The sequence below is a fragment of the Desmodus rotundus genome, chromosome 7 (assembly GCF_022682495.2).
Source record: "Desmodus rotundus isolate HL8 chromosome 7, HLdesRot8A.1, whole genome shotgun sequence".
Lineage (NCBI taxonomy): Eukaryota > Metazoa > Chordata > Mammalia > Chiroptera > Phyllostomidae > Desmodus > Desmodus rotundus.
Genome location: NC_071393.1, coordinates 66,182,103 through 66,204,268, shown reverse-complemented (window position 1 = coordinate 66,204,268; position 22,166 = coordinate 66,182,103). Strand labels below are relative to the sequence as shown.

The window sequence follows — 22,166 nt, the reverse complement described above, 5'->3', positions numbered from 1 at the left end:
TCGGAGAAACAGGGTAGGGTCCCAACTTCTTCAGGGCTCACCCGCTGACTCTCCCCTCGTCGCTGCATACCTATCCCATCGGTGTACACACACACACACACACGGACGCTGACCCCACGCAGATCCAAAGCAGGAGTCAAAACAACATCTTTGCGTTTTCCACCACCTCCCCATCATCATACAAAGGACAAAGAAGAGGGTGAGAAACAAAAACTTTTCTTTCCACTGTCCTGCACTTTTCTGCAACTTTGTTCCAAGGTCCAGATGGGTTCATACTTCTGTTGCTTCTCCTCCTCCATGTCGGTAATTTTACCAGGGGAGCTTTGGCAGGGGAGTCCCTTAGCAGAGACAGTATGGGTCTCTTTCGGGAGAAGTTTGCGGATCCGGACTAGAGGGACTGAGGAATGGGAAGGAAGGTAAAAATGCAGTGAAGTTAGCGATTCTACATTCCCACCCATGTTTACTTCCCGCACCTGGGCAGAGATGGCAGCACGAATGCCTATTGCCTAGAACGTAGAATTGGAGGGGACCACCGCCTAGGTGAAACCAACCGAGGTCCAGGGAGGCCCGCACTTGCTCAAACTAAAGACTCTGCTTGGTACTCAGGCTGATCGCCAGATTTATGAAGCAGGCCTTGTTCACTTTTTCCTAGTGGAAATGACATTTGGGGACTGGTGTTTTCATTTTCTGTTCAATCACCTCTGTCTCCTCACCCTTAACCCACCCATAACCCATCCACAGCCAGTGCTGTGAAATTCTTAGAGACACTGCCAACAGCCTTTTCTTTAAGCTTTCTTGATGGAACATTGGAATCCTCAACTTTCTTATTCTGAGACAACACACCAAATGATAAGAGCATATGGGCATAACAGGACATCTTTGTTTCGGAAGGACAGTAAAAACAGTTTCAGCACCATTGTGGGAACTAGGAAAATCTTAAATTAGCGAAGACCTTCCCTTTGTGCCTTTTTTTCTTTTTTTTAAATATATTTATTGATTATGCTATTACAGTTGTCCCATTTCCCCCCCTTCACTCCCTCCTGTCCACCCCCTCCCTCCCACATCCCCCACCCTATAGTTCATGCCATGGGTCATACATATAAGTTCTTTGGCTTCTACATTTACTACACTATCCTTACCCTCCCCCTATTTTCTACCCACCATTTATGCTACTTATTCTCTGTACCTTTCCCCCCTCTCTCCCCCTCCCACTCCCCTGTTGATAACCCTCCATGTGATCTCCATTTCTGTGGTTCTCTTCCTGTTCTAGTTGTTTGCTTAGTTTGCTTTTGTTTTAGGTGTGGTTGTTAATAACTGTGAGTTTGATGTCATTTTTACTGTTCATATTTTTTATCTTCTTTCTCTTAGGTAAATCCCTTTAACATTTCATAGAATAAGGGCTTAGTGATGATGAACTCCTTGAATTTGACCTTATCTGAGAAGCACTTTATCTGCCCTTCCACTCTAAATGAAAGCTTTGCTGGAGAGAGTAATCTTGGATGTAGGTCCTTGCCTTTCATGACTTGGAATACCTCTTGCCAGCCCCTTCTTGCCTGTAAGGTCTCTTTTGAGAAATCAACTGATAGGCTTATGGGAACTCCTTTGTAGGTAGCTGTGTCCTTCTCTCTTGCTGCTTCTAAGATTCTCTCCTTCTGTTTCATCTTGGCTAATGTAATTATGATGTGCCTTGGTGTGTTCCTCCTTGGGTCCAGCTTCTTTGGGACTCTTTGAGCTTCCTGGACTTCCAGGAAGTCCATTTCCTTTGCCAGATTAGGGAAGTTCTTCTTCGTTATTTGTTCAAGTAAGTTTTCAATTTTTTGTTCTTCCTCTTCTCCTTCTAGCACCCCTATAATTCAGATGTTGGAACGTTTAAAGATGTCTGGGAGGTTCCTAAGCCTCTCCTCATTTTTCTGAATTCTTGTTTCTTCATTCTTTTCTGGTTGGATGTTTCTTTCTTCCTTCTGGTCCACAGTGTTGATTTGAGTCCCAGTTTCCTTCGCATCACTATTGGTTCCCTGTACATTTTCCTTTGTTTCTCTTAGCATAGCCTTCATTTTTTTCTTTTAATTTGCGACCAAATTCAACCAATTGTGTGAGCTTCCTGATTACCAGTGTTTTGAAGTGTGCATCTGATAGGTTGGCTATCTGTTCGCTGCTTAGTTTAATTATTTCTGGAGCTTCGATCTGTTCTTTCATTTGGACCATTTTTTGTTTGTCTTGACCCGCCTGTTACATAAAGGGACGGAGCCTTAGGTGTTAGGGGTGGGGAGGGCTAACGCTGGTCGCTGGGCTGTGACGCTATAAGTGGGGGAGGGGCCGAGAGGGAGCAATAGTGCTTGCTCCACTGTGCCAGATGTCAGTCACTCCCTCTGCTACCCACAATCAAACTGGGCCCCTCTAGTGCTGATTCCCGAGTGGGTGGATGGGCTTGTGCACGCTCTAGGCCCCTGTGGGTCTCTCCAACAAACTCTCCTGTAAGGCTGGGAGTTTCTCCTGCTGCCATCTCAACCCCCATGGGTGTTTTCAGTCAATGGTTTGAGGCCCTATTTCCCCATGCTGGGGCCCTGGGTTGCATGGTCTGCTTCGCCCCCGCCCCCCCCCCCCCCGCCAAGGTTCCTCCCAGTTTATCTATGCATGATTGTGGGGTTGCGGGGTCTGTTAGCTGCCACACTGCTTGCCCCATTCGTTCCACAATCTGCCACCTCTCTGGGTCCTCCAGCCCCCGCCTTATCACGAGTCCTCTCCGTCCGGCTGCCCATCTCTGCCCCTCCTACCACTCTGGATGAATGTTTCTACTTTATCCCCTTGGTTGTCGGACTTCCATACAGTTCGATTTTCTGTCACTTCTGGTTGTTTTTTGGTTTTGAATTGTACTTCTTTTGGTTGTACGAGGAGGCACAGTGTGTCTACCTATGCCTCCATCTTGGCCAGAAGCCTCCCCTTTGTGTCTTTAATAACCTTATATTCAAGTCATAAATGTCATCACTAGAAACCCAAGCAGTGTAATTATCTGAGTGCAAGCAGGTGGCCAACTTCCCGGAAGCAGTCTCAGGTATTCAAAGAGCTATTTCACTACACAGCTACTAATTAGTGCAGAATTATAATTGTGTTACACTTAATTTCAAGTAATTTTTTTTACAGATAAAGGAGGAATAAAATATTTTTAGAATTTATGGAATTATTCAAAGTAGGTTTCCTTTAAATAGCAACTTTCACAGGTACCTTTAAAATTAACTTTTGTTTTCTATAAATTACTAGTATAAAATATGAAAGCTATGTGGTGTATTGGAAAGCTTTTAGTCCTAATGCAACTAGTTCTAGTAATACTAGATGTTCCTTGGGCCATACATGTTCTCTTCCTCTGTTCCTCAGTGTCCTTATCTATAAAATGAGGAGTTAACAGATGGTCTCTAAGGTCCCTCTCCTATGTTATTTTTTTTAATACCCTCTCAATACTCATTGATTTTTAGACGGAGTGGAAAGGGAGGTAGAGAGGGCCTCTGGCTTGCACCTGGTGTCAGGACTCACACCTAGGTATGTGCTGCAACTGGGATTGAACCTGCAATCCTTTGGTTTACAGGGCCATGTTCCAACCAACTGAGCCACACCAGCCAGGGGTGTTCCTTATTCTATAACAGCATGGAGTGGCCAGGTATTGTATTCCAATTTATTAAAAAAAAAAAAAGGTACTCCAGTAATGAGAACAACTATCATTTGGCAAAGAGGATAGGAAAATCCATTCCAGAAAAAGAAATGTCTCTAGCTCTTGTCGAAAGTACAGATGTCGAGGAGAACCAAGATGGCGGCGTAGGTAGACACACTGCGCCTCCTCGCACAACCAGAACTGACAGAGAATCGAACAGCAAGGGGGACCAACACCAAGGAAACAGAAAATAATCATTCATCCAGACTGGTAGGAGGGGCGGAGACGGCACTGGGGTGGAGAGGACTCGCGTGGCTGTGGCGGGACTGAGACTGGCGGAGTGTGGGACAAATGGCGCAGGCAGTCCGAGCACTAGCAGACCCTGCAGTCCCACATTTGCACAGATAAACCCAGAGGGCCGGACTCAGAGTGGCGGAGAGTGGGGCAGGCAGAGTGGCGGGTAGCACCTTGCGGCACCACATTCGCCCACAGATAAACCAGACGGACGAACGGCGGGCAGAGAAGCAGACCACTGCGCAACCCAGGGCTCCAGCTCCGGGAAATAAAGCCTCAAACCTCTGATTGAAAGCGCTCCTGGGGGTTGGGGCGGCAGGAGAGACTCCCAGCCTCACAGGAGAGGTTGTTGGAGAGACCCACAGGGGCCTAGAGTGTGCACAGGCCCACCCACTCAGGAACCAGCACCAGAGGGGCCCAGTTTGATTGTGGGTAGCGGAGTGAAAGACTGAAATCCGGAGGAGAGTGAAGCGGGCGCCATTGCTCCCTCTCGGCCCCGCCCCCACGTACAGCGTCACAGTGCTGTGACCAGCATTACCCCACCCCGGTGAACACCTAAGGCTCCGCCCCTTAAAGTAACAGACACACCAAGACAAACAAACAAACAAAAAATGGCCCAAATGACAGAACCCTTCAAAGCTCCAGAAAAAATCAGGAGCCAACTAAGCGACGAAGAGATAGCCAACCTATCGGATGCACAGTTCAAAGCACTGGTTATCAATATGCTCACAGACTTGGTTGAATCTATTCGAAAAACAGATGAAAAAATGAAGCCTATGCTAAGAGAAACAAAGGAAAATGTACAGGGAACCAATAGTGATGAGAAGGAAACTGGGACTCAAATCAATGGTATGGACCAGAAGGAAGAAACAAACATCCAACCAGAAAAGAATGAAGAAACAAGAACTTGGAAAAATGAGGAGAGGCTTAGGAACCTCCAGGACACCTTGAAACGTTCCAACATCCAAATTACAGGGGTGCCAGAAGGAGAAGAGGAAGAACAAAAAATTGAAAACTTATTTGAACAAATAATGGAGAACTTCCCCAGTCTGGCAAAGGAAATAGACTTCCGGGAAGTCCAGGAAGCTCAGAGAGTCCCAAAGAAGCTGGACCCAAGGAGGAACACAACAAGGCACACCATAATTACATTACCCAAGATTAAACGCAAGGACCTACATCCAAGATTACTGTATCCAGCAAAGCTATCATTTAGAATGGAAGGGAGGATAAAGTGCTTCTCAGATAAGGTCAAGTTGAAGAGGCTCATCATCACCAAGCCCTTATTATATGAAATGTTAAAGGGAGTTACCTAAGAAAAAGAAGATCAAAAATAGGAAGAGTAAAAATGACAGCAAACTCACAGTTATTAACGACCACACATAAAACAAAAACGAGAGCAAACTAGGCAAACAACTAGAACATGAGGGTTGTCAATAAGGGAGTGGGAGGGGGAGAGGGGGGTAAAGGTACAGAGAATAAGTAGCATAGATGATAGGTGGAAAATAGACAGGGGGAGGGTAAAAATAGTGTAGGAAATGTAGAAGCCAAAGAACTTATAAGTATGACCCATGGACATGAACTATGGGGGGGGAACGTGGGAGGGAGGGGGGTGGGCAGGATGGAGTGGAGTGGGGGGGGGAATGGGACAACTGTAATAGCATAATCAATAAATATATTAAAAAAAAAAAGAAAAAAAAAAAAGAAAGTACAGATGTCAGGTTATGGGCAGACAAAGGTAAGAGGCTTGTCAAGTTATTGTTGGAAGCATTTAGCAGTGTGATTCATAAAGTAGATGGCTAAGAAAGTGGACCAAACAGACTGGCAAAAACCCTCTTTAGGAGATTTTGCTATACTCTAGTTGGGCAAAAAGCAATCTCCCTAAACAGTTATTCTCAGAAGAACACTTTGAAACATCTGGGAAAGAGAGAATGGGCACAAAGCCCAGAGTTTGTTGAAAAGTGAATGATTAATTTTTTTCTGTTTGGAAATAGAGCCATGTCAGCAGGCCTTTGTCCTTGTTCTACCTCTATAAATACTGTTTCCCCTTCCTGCAAGTAGAAGCATGATCCTTCTTTTCACATGAACTGCATCCTCTTTTAACCATTACTTCTGTTACTAAATAAGTTTCATACTTATAAACCAAAACTATTTAAGGGTTATAAAGAAATTTAGAGATTTACCCCTTCCCTCCATCACTCAATTTTATAATTAGTCTTAAGGACAGAATGAAACATATGTACTCTATAAAGGGGAAGGTACACCAGCACTAGAGTCCTTAGAAGGAAAACCCAAGTGTCTGTGTCTATGTGCAGGGAAACCACTGGTTTGAAGAAATTGTTGTATCCCGAACGCGAGCAGAAAATCAAATGGAGACGTGTGGAGTGCACTTAGATGGTACTTTATTTTTACCTGCGCAGGGGCGAACTCCCAGGGTGCCCGTTAAGGCTGCAAAGGGGAGTCACGCCAAACGCTCACAGGCTAGCTCTTTTATACGCGCGCGAAGCAAGCAAGCAAGCTACAAAAGCGGGGGTTGCTGTTATCTCTGCATAGCTCTGTGGTCAGGAGGAACATTAACCAGATGTTAAAATTTTCTTTTGAAACCCTGTCTCCTGTCGATAAGAACCACCTGTCCCACTTAATTTGTACCCTCAGTTTAAAGGGTCCAGACCTGAGATGAGTCTGGCGCCTAAAGTTTTATGGCCCTCTAACTGATTGGCTGTAACTCAGAATAAACCCTCTGCAAATCACGTATTGTTTACCCTTACTTTGGCCGACAATGTTGTTTCTCTCCCCTATCTATTCTGGTGACCTTCAAGAGGTTTTCTGCTTAGCAATGCTTATAATTGCCTAGCCCTCTTTCCTAGCTCTCAACAACATTTTAGAAAAAGGGGAATAACTTTCAAGTTCAAGCTGTCAGAACATTTTTTAAATATAAGAGTATATTTTTTTAATTGGTAATTGCTTCACAACTATTAAAATTACTGACAAATTATAATGTTCATTAATCATAGACTATAAGTTCTTGTTGTATTTTGAAACACAAAAGAGTAAGCACTGAGATGCATTTTAATGAAATTGTAAAACTTTTTCCTCCAAAACTTTATTTTCTGTTTCATCATAACCTCATTGTGCCAAGCTGAAAATAAAAACAATTAGAATGAAAGCAACCGTTCACCATTCTCCTGACTCTTTTTGCATTGTCAACTTTGTAGGAAGGTTGTGAATTCTCCCAAGGTTGTTAAGTGAAACCACAGAGGCAGAGAAGGGATGTGGCTGTGTTCATAGACTGGAGGCTGCTCCTGAGCATCACTGTATAACTCTAAAATCAGAGGCTGATCTGTTTGTGTGAGTTGGTGCTTGAACTGGTGTTTCAGGCTTGGCACTGTGTGTGTGTGTGTGTGTGTATGTGCTGTTGGAGTGTAGTACCTTATCTCTGTTGTTAGGCAATTTATCAGAGGAGGGTCAGGTTGATCAAGTTGTTTTGATCCCCAAAGGCTGCGGGAGTTGACCTCTGATTCAGTCTTCCTGGACTGCTAAGGCAATAAGGGTGTTGCAATGGGCCTGGCAGCCATTTTCCCTAACAAATGACTGATGGACAACTTTTTAGAACTCACTTCTTCAGTGTCCATTTAAAAAGTGCTATGTGATTAATTTATAATAGGTACCACTCTCAAATAGCTTGTCTGCCCACAAAAGGAAAGTGAGCATTTGGGCACTCTGCTAGATATCAGTAGAGGCTCCACTCTATGAACCCCATGTCCTATTTCTTCTCTTTGCTATTAAAAGACATTGAACTTTGGTGTTTGGCAGAACAAATGTACTGGTCAGAGACATGCCTGTTCCTTTCCTTTCCAGAGGCTTCAGTGACCCTGATGTACCAGGTACTGAGGGAGAGGCAGTTTATGGCAGTTTGCTTGGTCCTCTTCTCACTATCCCCAACATTTTTCCCTTTGGCTCAGGATTTGGCTGGGGATACAAGGAAGAAGGGAGAGGATGGGGGAGGGGAGGAATGAAGCTCAGGCAGGACAGTGTCTGTCCCAACACAACTGAAAAGTTGGTGAAGTTTCTTTTTTGACGGGTTGTCCATGCTGCCCATTGTCACCAGAAAGGGACTGGGACTGGTCCAGGGCTGGTCTGCCCTGTCATGGTCTGGGATGTGTGGGTTCTTGACTTTGTGCAGGAAAAAATTCAAGATATGAGTCCAGGTGATTTTGAGAGTATGTTTATTAAAGTTTGGAACAGTGAAACAAAGGAAGGGCTTAGAATAGAAGAAGCAAAATCACAGTAATGGAAGTGAGCCAAGACAGGGACACCTTTGGCTCATTGCAAAGTTAGGCAAGAGGAGAGCCCTCCGAGCTTAGGCGAAAGAAAGTGAAATATTTCATGCTTGAGGAAAGGGAGGTGAGATGTGCTCAAAGAGGATTGTACACTGGGTCCTTTGTCTTGACAGCTTTATCTGTTTTCTGTAGGCTGGAATTTTAGGGGAAGTATCAATCAGAATATTCATCAGCTTTTTAGGTGTGTTTTTTAACATGCTGATGTATCAAAATGAGCATATAGTGGGGTTTGGGATCATTTTCTGGTCAGCTTTATCTTGGATTTATCTGGATTTAATTGGGATTTTTGTTATTTATTCTCCTGACTTTATCCATTCTTGGCTTTGGCTGACACTAATGGCATTGACTAGATCTTTGTCATCTATCTCCCTGACTAGGGTGAGTGCTATTCACTGTCTGGTTGGGGAGGAGAAATGTAAAGCACCTGGTCCTAAGTATCCTTGGTTAGGAAGGATAGGGTCTTGTGATTTATTAGCTGGCTGTTAATTGCTCGGCCATTTGTTTAACTATTTTGTCTCCATTTCCCTTATTCCCCTTGCCAGGGAATTTTTACTAACCTACCTCACCCACCTTAAATTCTCAGGCCCTTCCAGTTACCAAAAAAACTGTTAAGGTAGGCTCTAGAGCATGTGCCCAAGCATGTGTAACTCACTGACAGCTGTTTAAAGAGTTAATCTCTCCTAAGAGAGATTGCATTGGGATGGGGACCTACACTCAGAAATGAAGGTATCTCGGTGGGTTTTAAGGATTTATCAGTAAGCTAGAAGCAGAGCTTTTCTGGGACCCTTGGAAGTCTTTCTACTCTACCTGCTTTTATTAGTAACTATTACCAAATCCAAATGTGTTGGTGAGTCTTAAAGAGAAGTCAGGAGAGTTTTTAAGGTTAGGTCTCCAAAGTGAGGTCAGAGAATGCACTCCTAGACCATTAGGGGTAAGAAAAAAAAACTTGGGGCCTAGGTGTCAGTCACTTTTAGAAACTAAGACTGTAGAAATGCATAAGACAATGATTCTAACAGAGAGACAATGAGGTCAATTAACCATGAAAGGAGTAATGGTTATCAGTGTTGCAATGATGGTGGAGATAATCCGTTTTGCTACCAGGAACAAAAGATTGAATGCTCAGGTTTAGTCTCTTGTGAACAGCTAAGGATGAAAGGAAGGAGAAGCCCAGGAAATATGGGAAGGATATTTCTGAAGTTAGTAGCTGGGAGGTTGAGGTCAGGGACAGTGGGTACTAATAGCTGTCACCTAACCCTCTTTAGAAGTGCTTTCCTGGTTCTGTGAAATCTGTGGGATAACCCACTTATTGGCATGGCATCCTTTCATGAACCAAATTATGTGGTTAATTAGAAGGTACAAAGGAACAGCATCCTTCTGGGAGACACCATGTACTCCGCAGACTTCTTCCAAGGCAGTTCTTGGAGGTGACCCATAGATCAGAAACAACATCTTCTGGATCCAGATCATTATATGTGAACAATGAAACCTCAGTCCTATCATGGGCAAGAGTGAGAACCACAGACATCAGAAAAAGGGTGGCTTTGGGACAAAGGGCCATACTTGTCAGTATTAAACTTTGCCTCCCTGTGGGTTAATATTTGACACAATCATGCCCAGGGAAAAGGTGAATGACTTTCTTTGTTTGCCCAAGAGTGGTGTCCTTGGTTTCCGTATCTCTGTCAGGGCTGGGGATTTTTGGAAGTATTCTCCCCACCCAGTTCATTTGATCACTATATAATCAGAACCAGAGGGGCCTCTGGCTTCACACAGCTGCAGCCCATCTCCAGGAAGAAACAGTTGGAAGCCATCCCAGAAGCCATCTTCAGTTGGAGGGAAACTTGCAGATTTTTGTAAGATTCTTACCCCTGGGTAATCTGTTGCTCTATTTGTTTTTATATATAGATATACTATTTCTAGTCATCTGTCCATTTCAGTGAAATTATATTTCCCCTTTGAAGCCCCTGGGCCCAACCTTATGAATTAAGGAAAAAACAAATCAGATTCTAACGTTTAAAATGAAAACAAATTTCTTTTGGAATAGCCTATATGTGGATGAAGGGAAATTAGTGAGACTGGGAGCAAGTGGAGGTTGAGGAGGGATTCTTGAATTGTAATAAAATCCCCAAAGAGCTGGGGAAGTCATTTGCTGATGGGCATCTGGACGCCCCCCTGGACCCAGGAATTAAATGTGGTGGAGCAAGGAAAGAAACCAAAAGTATGCTTTTAGCTCTGTTTTCTTGTAACCTTCTCTACTAATTTTTTTTCTTAAAAAACATTTTGATGGCTCTTTAAGAGCCAAGTGGAACACATTCCAATATCAAATGAAGGTACACTGGCAGGTTGAAGGAAAGAAAGAAGAAAAAGAGATAAAGGGAGGAATATGTATTGTGTGTTATGCTTTTGATTTGGGGGGTATTGCCCTATAATATATAAAAGTGTGAAGCTATGTTTATGGAAATTATAACCATAGTTACTAATTATAGACTATCAAGTTTACTCCCTGGCACATAAAGTTGGATGGATGTCTTGAACACAAAACATTGCCTGTAGAGAGAGGAAAAGAGTATTATTCTTGCAAAGACTAAAGGATTGGTTTGAGGCAGATGATGAAGTTTGTCTAACGATCAGTTGGGACAAATCACTGATAAAAAGCTGACTGACAGTTATGTGCTTAACTATGGAAAGACATGTGTGAATGACTTTGACCACCAAATATGATGCTCTGCACCCTTGGCCTGGGCAGATTCACTTCCACATCACAAATTAATCTGTCTCATACTTGTTTTCTCCCAAATTCACTTTATCTCTTTTTGGGACATTTAGGATTGAATATATGAGTGAGGAAGTTGTGAGTCGAGGAGGTGTTAAATACTGGTGGCCATGGTCTGTACTGGTTGGGATTTGATTTCTGGTTGTCTTGGAGGAGTTAATATTACAATAAGCCTGAGCAAAATTTAGCTGAGTTTTAACAGAATGAATATGCAAGTTCTGCAGATTAAAAACAAAGATTCTCCTTTACCTCTCCAGACTGGGATGTGAGACCTTCATCCTCCAACCAGCAAGTGACTTTGCAGGATGCGAAGCCCCTGTGTAGCATTAGTCCAGTGCCTTAACTAGAGCCAGTCTGTGGGCTTGGCTTATACGCTGAACTTTAAGAAATGATACATCTCAGTGAGATTGGGTCACAGGTCTTCTTATCATCTATTTCTTTCACCTGGTGCCTTCTGCCACCAACTAAACTTATACAAACTTGTCTCTTTAATTCCACTCAACTCTTGCTAGTAAAACTAGAAAAGATTCTCCTATGCTTAATGAGAACCATGGAATTTCAGACATTAGAATTGGCAACTCTCTCATTTTACAGATGAACAAACTTAAGTCTGGAGAGGAAAATGAAGTCAGTCATTTAAAATATATATTGAGGGTCTACTGTGAGGCAGGCAATGTGATTCAATATGGGCTCTGCCTTCCTGTAACTTATTAGTAGCAAACATTGACAAGTGAACAGGTAATTGCCCAAGAGCTCATGGATAAAGTCTTGGAAATGGCACCCATGAAAACTGACAACAGGTATATCTTTTTTTCTTTTTTTCTTTTTTTGTGATATCCTTGTAGGTAGATCCTGAGCTTTGTGACTTTTGCTTTGACACTTGTATCTAGTGGGGTGTCATTGGTCTTAAGATGTAAAGCAAAGAGTGTTTGGACAGAAACTCTAGACAGGCCTGCCAGCTCAGACGTCCTTCTGTGACAATATCCCCACAACCTGTACAGCACTGGCACCTCCTACAAGGACCCAGGGTTTCCTCTACAGCTTGATAAACATTGGCAATATATCTATCCACCACTGCCACCTAGTGACCCTTTTGGCTACTACCGCTCTGGTTTTACTTCGTGGTTTTTAAAATATATATATTTTATTGATTATGCTATTACAGTTGTCCCATTCTACTTCCTAATTTTAAATCTCGGATTCTGGCCCAAGACAGAGAGGTGCTGACTCTGTGACCTCGAAGGTCCTGTTTGTTCCATCTTGGGAGTCTGTGATTTTACAATTGCTTTTGATGTTAGAAGGGAATATTTGTCCATCACAGAACAAGAGACTGAATTGAATCCAAATCAATAAAACTTCAGTGAGGTCTTCCCAAAAACTAGAAAGAGAAAACACATCCAGAAAACTGAAAAGCACAATGTAAATGTAAAGAGCTTGGCAAATGGGGAGCATGGCAGTTCAGCAGCTGTGTTGAAACAGTGGCCATGTATGAATACTTGTTATTCTTTTAGCAGTGGCTCTTTCCTCTGCAGTCATGTCCCACTTTCTTGCTAAATACCCAATAACATTGATTAATGACCACACCTAAAACAAAAACAAGAGCAAACTAAGCAAACAACTAGAACAGGAACAGAAGCACAGAAATGGAGATCACATGGAGGGTTGTCAATAGGGGAGTGGGAGGGAGAGAGAAGGGGGAAAGGTACAGAGAATAAGTAGCATAAATCGTAGGTAGAAAATAGACAGGGGGAGAGTAAGAATAGTATAGAAATGTAGAAGCCAAAGAACTTATATGTATGACCCATGGACATGAACTATAGCGGGGGAATGTGAGAGGGAGGGGGTGGGCAGGATGGAGTGGAGTGAGGGGGGGGCATGGGACAACTGTAATAGCATAATCAATAAATATATTTTTAAAAAATACATTAACAAATTTAAAAAATAATTTAAAAAGTAAATGAGTCATACATAGACAAAAAAATGAAAAACAATTGTAAAACTCAGTTTCAACTTTATAGTGAAAAGTCATTTTTATTATTGGATGTGGGAACATTCACACATATTTGATATAATGTGGGGTAGACCTATGATGGTTTTTAAAGACTCTGAATATTCTTTAAAACTTTCTCCAAAGAACTAAAAGTATAGCCAGAAACTACTTGCTGCAAGCACCAAATATTTTTAAATTCTCAAATCTTCAAATTTCTTGTCATAAAATTTTCAAGTTCATAAGAAATTTGTTTTCTATTTTGTTATAATCTATACTTGTTTAATTCTACAATATTTTAATTACCTATCATTGGGTGTGTTTAAACATCTGTGACACACTACCCCTAGGAAGTGTTAGTTGTACACTTCAGACCGAAAGCCCTTAAGAAATGATGACAGCAATTCTCTTCTTCTCTGCCTTATTCTTCTTTTGAGGAAGATGTTAAGAAATTATAACAGCAAATTATAAGGGCTTTGACTTGATGAAAAGTTCTGAGGAGGTTGTTTCACTTATTTTTTATCATATAATAACATCATTTGCCTGTTATGTAACAGTCTGTGTATATTTTCAGGGAAAACTAGAAAATATTCTCTAAAAATAATCATATTGTTCCCAAGGTGGGAAGTTCCTAAGAATAAGCTTGAATTCCTCTTCCTCCAGTCACCTGTAAAAGTTGACCCCATACCTACTTCCAAGCATTACATCTATTCTTTTATGTTCCTCTCAGTTTATTTAAATGGTATATAATAATTACACATTTGGCCACAAGCCACCTAATTCTTTAGGAATTAGGTCTTTCTCCCTTCTCCTCAGGGTTAGGTAACAACAGCTCTCCTCATAACCTGCTGACTTACTGACTCGAATACCTGGAATCTTGTCTTCAACAACCTTAGATTGACCCTTCCCTGTGCTCAGGTTTCCCTAAAAGTCCCTCTTCTTCACAGCTGTCACCTCCTATCTTACTGTCTCATCTCAGTGAACTGGAGCACCTGTCCCTTCCCCATGGATGCTATATCTCCTTTTAGGGAGGCATTTGGTGTATTTAATAGTCTATGTGTTCCAGGACCTAACAGTATCTGGTACCCAGTAGGGAGGGGCTTGGTAATGTTTGTTATTAAATTAATTAATAACTGAATTAAAGAGTATGAATGGATATTGTGATGCTATAACTAATAGAAAGGTAAGTACTCAGTGAATCTTAAGGGATAAGACTGAATGGGTGGGGCTGGAAGCTGTGTTCTGGAAACTTAGATTGCTTTTCCAAAGGAATGGATTGACAAGAAAGATGAGATTAATGAAAAGAGAAAAGATGTAATTAGGTGACTGGGGATACCTGATTCATGATGCCCTGTCAGAGAGAAAAGTCCCTGTCCTTTTAGCCTAATTTGCCCTACCATACCTCCTTTGCCTTTGGCAGGCGCCTTTGTTGGAAGAAATGATGGGCCTGGGTCCCCTGTTATTGGTCTTCACACTGGGTCTGGGTCTGACCCCATCCACCACCCGGGCTCAGAATGACTACAGGTACACACACTTCCTGACCCAGCACTATGATTCCAATCCATTTGGCCGAGATGACAGATACTGCAACATCATGATGGCGAGACGAGGCCTGACTTCACCCTGCAAAGACACCAACACCTTTATTCATGGCACCAAGAAAAATATCAGGGCCATCTGTGAAGATAAGAATGGGGTGCTTTACGGAGAAACTTTCAGACAAAGCAAGTCTTCTTTCCAGGTCACCACTTGCAAGCATATAGGACAGTCCTCCAAGCCTCCCTGCTGGTACAGAGCTAATAAAGGATCCAGAGCCATTGTTGTTGCCTGTGAACATGGCTTGCCTGTCCACTTTGATGAGTCCTTTATCCGTCCATAACCAGCAGGCCACTGGCCCCGAGTGGGCTCTGCTCTCCATTCCTTGTGTTTCTCCTACACAGTGCAGAACAGTGGCAGCAACATTCATTGCCAGGGGCCCAGGAAATGAACTGTTTGGCTCTTTTCTTTTCAGTTTTACAATATGTTAATAAATAAAAATGTCTCTGAAATCAGTAAGAATCAACATCTTCTCACCAATTCTTGGCCTATTGATTTTTCCCCATTTTCTCAATGCCCCCCTGAGAGGACTGGATGGAATACAAATGTGTTTTTTCCCTTCTCAGTCATTAGAGAGGTAGCCTTTACCTTTCTGTGAATGTAAGGATGTTAAATACATTTTATAGAGAGAACTAGGAAAATTCCAGTGCTTGTGGTTGCTAAGCAGAATTTTCAGGAGGGGCAAATTGTTTTTTGCTGTCAAATAAGCCAATATTACTTTTACAAATGTCAAACTTTGAGGAGTAGAGTTTAAGACTGAATACCAACAAATTAGTTAATCTCTCTCTCTCTTTCTCTCGCTCTCTCACACGCACACAGACAATCCCACATGAATACCAAAATTCATTCCTGATAGCTACCTCTTGTCTTAGGCAGGAGGTAATTTTGTGTTGCTTCGAATAGATTACTCCCAGGATATTCTCATGGTTATTTTATATAAAGATAAAAAATTGATTATATTATTTTCTCTTTAATCTTCTACTTTATCAACTGATGTCTGGCAACTATGAGGTTTTTGGGAATTAATGGAAAGATTCCAAGCTTATCCCTTATTCTTATTCAACTAGATTTGTTTTCAAGTAAACACAAACTTAGGTAAGCAGACACTCTCTTTATGAAATATGCTAATCAATTCACAGATTTAGTGGTGACTTCCTATTAACTAATTTCTTTTTTTTTAAGAATTTATTTATTTATTTTTAGAGAGCAGGGAAGGGAGGAAGAAAGAGAGGGAAAGAAACATCAATGTGTGGTTGCCTCTTCTGCACCCCCTACTGGGGACCTGGCCCACAACCCAAGCATGTGCCCTAGACTGGGAATTGAACTGGTAACCCTTTGGTTCACAGGCCTGTGCTCAATCCACTGAGCTTTATCCGCCAGGGCCTGTTACCAAATTTCTATCAACAGATGCCTGGATATTTTATTTAGAAAGTAGTTGTTAATAAATTACAGTTATAAATCACTAGTTTTGCTGTCCTGTGAATCTATGACTGTAGTGGTCACAGTATTCCCAATGGTGTCCTCTCCTGCTGTCTACATTGCCCTAAAATGGGCCAAAAGCCCTGCTTCCTCAATACCCAGGTTATAGCCCTGGCTAGTGTGGCTCAGTTGGTCAAAGCATTGTCCTGTAACCGAAAGGTTGCAGGTTCTATTCCTTGCCAAGGCACATACCTAGGTTGTGGGTTTGGTCCCCATTCCAGGTGTGTATGGGAAGCTTCTCTCTCACATCAATGTTTTTCTCTCTCCATGCCTCTCTCTAAAAGCAATGGAGAAAAAAAAAGATCCTCAGGTGAGAAAAAAAAAACACCCACCCAGGTTATATATCAGTGTCCAGGTGCCACCTGGAAGAGCCCAATGTCACTGGAAGTATTTAAATTTATGGAAGCAAAGATGGAGAAGTAGGTTACTGGTGCACACTCAGCACATGAATCTTTCTACCTTGAGTAAATCTATTTCAAAACTGAAATCACTATCATTTCCTAAGAAAGTAGGGAGAAGAGTTTTCCAAACCTCCCTTACAAGAAAATTTGCCTTATTGTAAAATCTCAAAAACCTCTTAGGAAGTGAGAAAGTTGCAGTTTTTGGTAGAATATTTGTACCCTTTGGCATGTTGTCCAACCAGTACCATCTCCTTGATGTGAGGCAAGGTGACTTCCATACAGATCATTGACCCACTTGAGGTTTTGATGAGGAAGGCCGAAGGTATGGACCATTATTGTATTGCGTCTGCCATAGCTATGAAAATGCTCATCTTCTCCAAACACCTGCTTAGAGTATTATCATTGCGTACTCTGCTCTGGTGTTAAGGCAAATCACATGGCAGTGGGATGGGGCTGCTTCCTGACCTGCTGATGGAGCTAGCAGCTGGGTAGCCAATCTTAGTACTTCTTGCTCTGGGTCTCTTGTTCTCTCACAACCAAAAGAATGAAATGTCATGTGACAGGCAAGTCAGTTTTTATCTCAAGTGAACTATTTGAGGAACTGAAGTCCTGGTCAGCTATGCTTTGTTGACTTTTTCAAGGAAAAAAGAAAAACCTCAAAATGCCAAGTCCTTTTAAGAATAGTGACATGCAAGGAAGAAAATTCCACTCAAATGTAAAGAGGAAAATCTTCTGTAGGGACACAGCATAAATTCTAGTAGCTGAGCTATTTCTACTTAAAAACAGCCTTCTGATTTTGAAGGAATGCAGGTACTCTACAAAATAAAAGGGAGGGGAGCAATAATATACACAATTTGGTGTAGTCATCATTTTATCCAGATTGAAGGAAGCAAAGGAAACCAAGAAACATGGAAATTATAAAAATTATAATTGCCAACATTTACCAAGCATTTACTATGTACTAGGCATTATGATACTCACTTAACATTCATTTTTATCATTTATTCTTTACAACATCCCAAAGTGGTATTCTTATACTCACTTTCTTATGAGGAAATATGCTGAGATAGGTTAATTTTCCCCAGATCATACAATTATGTGGCAAGTTAAGTCTCTTCAGAATCATAGTATCAAAAGAAGTTCTTATTGAGAATCATTGCAGTACAATGGAGAAAGATTTGGGGGCAAGCTCTGACCAAAAAGTATGAATTGGGATGATTTGGGTATCATTTCATTTTCTGTTGTAGCTAGAGCCTTGAGATATACCCATTGATGTCTACATTTGACTTCTGTTCACAGATATTTGTCCATTTCCTTTTAAATCACTTGGTTAGTGTGGCTGAAGCCATGGACTTACTCTTGCATGAATAATTTAGGTCTTCTCTGTAGCCAGTTGTCTTTCTAAATCATATCTGGGATACAAGGAGGCATGATGAGAAAAAGTAGATAGAACCATACAAAATTAGAGGTGCAAGAATAACTGTGCAAAATTAGATTTGGGAACAACCCAAATCTAACCCAAAAAAACAACCCAAAGCACATTGTTGTGATGACGCCCAAGTGCTAAGTGTACCTTCAGAAGTTCTATCCATTAGTCTTGGGGGAGGAGTAAATCAAACATCATTTCTCCTTGCTACTCTTCTTCTCACACCATTCACTTCTCTCTCTAACTCCATATCATATCTACAGCTGCAGGCACTGGAATGTGACAGACCATTTGAGTTTTCTGTGCACAAGCAAGAGTGGCTGTGAATATAGGAGGTAGCATTTAAAAGAATAAATTTATAGAGACTGTACTTTCAGGGATCATTTCTATAGTTAGTTAAAAGAATAAAGTTATGTTTGATACTTGTATGCATGTCCCTCATGAGCCATTTCAGTCACTCAGACAGTGTGATCTGCCATCATGAAACAGCATCTTTGGTTAGTGTGGGACAGTAGTACCCATATACATCAAACCAGGAGTTCAACTGCAGCCAGCCCTTGAACTGCATATGTAGGAAGAGGCCTGTATGACTCAGAAAATTATTCTTTCTGTTTTGAGTTGCTCACTTCCTATTGAATCAGAGATGATTTTTCTTTGTTTGAGTGCACCTATTTTCAACTGGTGTGACACAAGAATTTTTAAAACATGGTATTTAGTCAGGGACACTGACCTCTTTTCCCTTAGATTGTCAAAAAAAATTGATAACAGTCAACACAATAGCCATCTAGTGTGAACGAATCAAAATTATACCTATTTTTTGTCAGATCAGCAAACATTTTTTGGTAGAATTTTAGTAGTTAGTTTATGTGTGCCATGAGATGAAAAAGGTTGAAAATCACTGCTCTAGTGAGTCAGCCCTGCCTCATTGCCAGTAGATTCACAAGTTAATGAGTTCATGCCAAAACCAGGAGGGACAGCCAGATGGCAGCATCTAGCTAGTTAGTGTTGGTGAGTGATTTCCCACTTCCACTCCCACCCTATTTCACCCCTGATTAAACTCCGTTGCTAGAGAGAAGCAACTCTGAACATAGGTAGTCTGTAATATCCTAAATATTTGGGGAGTGGAATGATTGAGACAGTAGAAGATGTGGGGAAAGCACAGGTTTTAGAGTCAGATAGGTCTGGATTCCTTTCTTTACTCTGTCAACAAAAGCAATGTTCTCAAAGCAGGGGTATCCAACCTGCAGCCATGGGCAAGATACATCCCAGAATGGCTATGAATGCGGCCCAACACAACATTGTAAATTTACTTAAAACATTATGAGATTGTTTTTGTGATTACGTGTCACGATGTATTTAATGCATGGCCCAAGACAACTTTCCTTCTCCCAGTGTGGCCCAGAGACGCCAAATGCTTCCTTGCAAAGGCAATGCTTCCTTTGTTGTGGCTCTGAAGGTTTTTGTTTATTTATTTTTTAACTCTGTACAACGTGTTTATTTTCCACTGCCAAAAGTGGCAACAAAATGATTCTGCAACAAGAGAAGACAGACAACTATGAACAGCTATTGATAACACAGAGCATCAAGGGTGGATGCATGACAATGGAATATATCACCAGGGCCTAGTTTTTAGGTTGTGCACAGAAACAGCAAGGAAAAAAGACACAGTCCAAGTCCTCTTTTGTGGAGATTGTGCTGTTGAGATTTGTTTGTTTGTTTAAAGATTTTATTTATTTATTTTTAGAGAGACGGGAAGGAAGGGAGAAAAAGGGAGAGAAACATCAATGTATGGTTGCCTCTTGTGCATCCCTGCTGGGGACCTGCCCTGTAACCCAGGCATGTGCCCTCACTGGGAATCAAACCCACGACCCTTCAGTTCACAGGCTGGTGCTCAATCCACTGGGCCACACCAACCAGGGCAAGATTTGTTTCTTTTTTAAAAAAAAAAAATTGTAATCAATTCCACAAGCCTGGGAAACACCTTCAGTCTCTATACCCATTTTATGTCATTTGTTAATTAGCTCGCTCATTTTGTTTATTAATTCATTTAACAGATATTTATTATTTGCAAAGCTGCAGCTGGGTACTCTGTTTTAGACTTTGTTTTTTATAGGCTTAGCAAGATTTCCAAAAGGACCTGATGTTAATACCATTAAAAGAATAGCCATGTGGTTGAAAATGGTGAAGGAATCAAGAAGTACAAACTGCCAGTTTAAAAAATAGTCATGGAGACATCAAGTAAGCATTGGGAATCTAGTAAAAAACATTGTAATAACTATGAATGGTGTCAGATGGGACTTACCAGGGTGATCACTTCATAAGGTATATACATGTCTAATCCCTATGTTGTACACCAAAAGCTAATGTATAAAGCTAATATTATACATCAGCTACGGTTGAAAAAAATTTTTAGTTTAAAAAAAGAGTAGACACATGAGAAAAGGCTAAACCCAAGCATTAGTCTATCCTTTTTTCGGCACCTTCCTCAATTCTGAAATGTCAGGAATTAAAATCAGTTTATAAACGTTCCTTGACACATCCTCAGTCTATCCAAAATTTTGGGATTCAGAGTCTGCAGGCAACCAAACACTCTCCAAAGATCACATGACTAGAGAACTCCCTCATGAGCCAGACAACCTCAGTTTTATTTAGATCTGCCTTTTCTTCCTTTTCACACCCTGACCATACAGGACATACACCATGAGACTTTGTGCTTGCTGTAGCAACTTCTCTCCACAAAAGAGAAAAGCTCCTCCTTTCAGAGAAGATCATGTTTGCAAACTTTTCGCTCTTGGGAAAGCAGTGGTGAGAAAAATTGTGAGAAAAGAAGAGTGGGGTGGAAAGTACAGAGCTTGCCATTCTCAAAATCTCTCTGGTGCCCATTTGTTACCTTCCTTTCTTCTTCCCCTTGGTTTCTCTCTAGGCATCTCCAAGGCAGTGATGGTTCTCCAGAAGACCCTTTCATTGCTTCTGCTCTTGCTGCTGACCCTGCTGGGGTTGGGCCTGGTGCAGCCCTCCTATGGCCAGGATCGCATGTACCAACGATTCCTGCGGCAACACGTGGACCCTGATGGGGCAGGTGGCAACAATGGCTACTGCAACATGATGATGCAAAGACGGAAGATGACTTCACGTCATTGCAAGCACTTCAACACTTTCATCCATGAGAACATCTGGAACATTCGTAGTATCTGCAGCACCACCAATATCCAGTGCAAGAATGGCAAGATGAACTGCCATGAGGGTGTAGTGAACGTCACAGACTGCAGGGAGACAGGAAGTTCCAAGGCCCCTAACTGCAAATATAGGGCCATGACCAGCACTAGGCGTGTTGTCATTGCCTGTGAGGGTGACCCAGAGGTGCCTGTGCACTTTGACAGATAGATGGTACCTTGCAGGGGTTATGGCCCAGTGGTTGACCTTTAACTTACTGCTTGAGTAGCAATGAGCAATGTATTTGAGCTTTCCCAGTCTCTGTCTCCTCTCCTTATGTCTACTTCTTTTTGTTTATGTAACCCATTCTGTTAAATGCATCAAAGAGAAATGGAGACATAAACCTAAAATGGTACTGGACTTTTCTGTAATAAATGTTTCAGTAAACTCTTTTGCTTCCTTTTATAATACTGGTCAGCATAGCTCTCTTAGATCCTATCCTCTGGAATTTAGTCATATGTATTTATGTAGCATTTCAAGTATTTCCAGGTGCTTGCACCCCAGTTATCTCATTTTAATTCCACAGCACCCCCATGATGCTGATGTTGTGTATAGGAGCCCAAAGTTAAAGGATTTGCTGAAGACCATGAAGTAAGTGGAAAAGCTTAGGCAAAAAATCCTCTTCAACTAGCTACTAATCCAGGACTTTTTCAACTTCATCACAAGGAGTGTTTTGAAAGTATCTGCTTTTTGATAATCCCAAAAGTCAGCTGTTGGGGGAAGCATTAAAATTTTGCAAATATGCACTGGTAAATGAGAACTCTATCCGTTTGATTTGTCGACCCTGTTATGTTTGGGTCTAATAACATCAAGAAATGATGTGGGACCACTGTAACTAAACAACAATAAAAAAAATCAAGAAATGATGCAGGGAATTTTCTTTTACTCTTCCCAAACTTTTGAATCACTGTAGTAAGAGTATTAACAATGTACTAGATCATTAAGACTCATTCACTCTTCAAGAATGAAAGATTTTTCATGTTTTCCTTGTAATAAAAAACCCAAACTGCAGGTATCTGT

At 41.5% G+C, this 22,166-nt stretch overlaps 2 protein-coding genes across 6 annotated transcripts; both read left to right on the top strand.

The window, feature by feature from the left end:
• Positions 1 to 180: 180 nt before the first annotated feature.
• Positions 181 to 22,157, top strand: RNASE4 (ribonuclease A family member 4). 4 transcript variants are annotated; one of them, XM_024567809.3, is made up of 2 exons: positions 181 to 199; positions 20,857 to 22,157. In XM_024567809.3, the coding sequence occupies exon 2, from the start codon at positions 20,874 to 20,876 to the stop codon at positions 21,315 to 21,317; it is 444 nt and encodes a 147-aa protein (XP_024423577.1). In that variant the 5' UTR covers positions 181 to 199; positions 20,857 to 20,873; the 3' UTR covers positions 21,318 to 22,157. The 4 variants fall into 4 exon arrangements, with proteins under 4 accessions (XP_024423577.1, XP_045057584.1, XP_045057586.1 ...); XM_045201649.2 differs by lacking the exon at positions 181 to 199 and adding an exon at positions 9,986 to 10,124; XM_045201651.2 differs by lacking the exon at positions 181 to 199 and adding an exon at positions 10,018 to 10,143.
• ANG (angiogenin) lies at positions 9,992 to 15,093 on the top strand. Of its 2 annotated transcripts, none has more exons than XM_024567808.4 (2): positions 9,992 to 10,124; positions 14,452 to 15,093. In XM_024567808.4, the coding sequence occupies exon 2, from the start codon at positions 14,470 to 14,472 to the stop codon at positions 14,908 to 14,910; it is 441 nt and encodes a 146-aa protein (XP_024423576.1). In that variant the 5' UTR covers positions 9,992 to 10,124; positions 14,452 to 14,469; the 3' UTR covers positions 14,911 to 15,093. The 2 variants fall into 2 exon arrangements, with proteins under 2 accessions (XP_024423576.1, XP_045057589.1); XM_045201654.3 differs by having other exon boundaries at positions 10,012 to 10,143.
• Positions 22,158 to 22,166: the final 9 nt, after the last annotated feature.

Bases quoted from the DNA above. Each gene is read 5' to 3' on its own strand.
- ANG (XM_024567808.4), top strand. From the start codon at position 14,470: ATGATGGGCCTGGGTCCCCTGTTATTGGTCTTCACACTGGGTCTGGGT.
- RNASE4 (XM_024567809.3), top strand. From the start codon at position 20,874: ATGGTTCTCCAGAAGACCCTTTCATTGCTTCTGCTCTTGCTGCTGACC.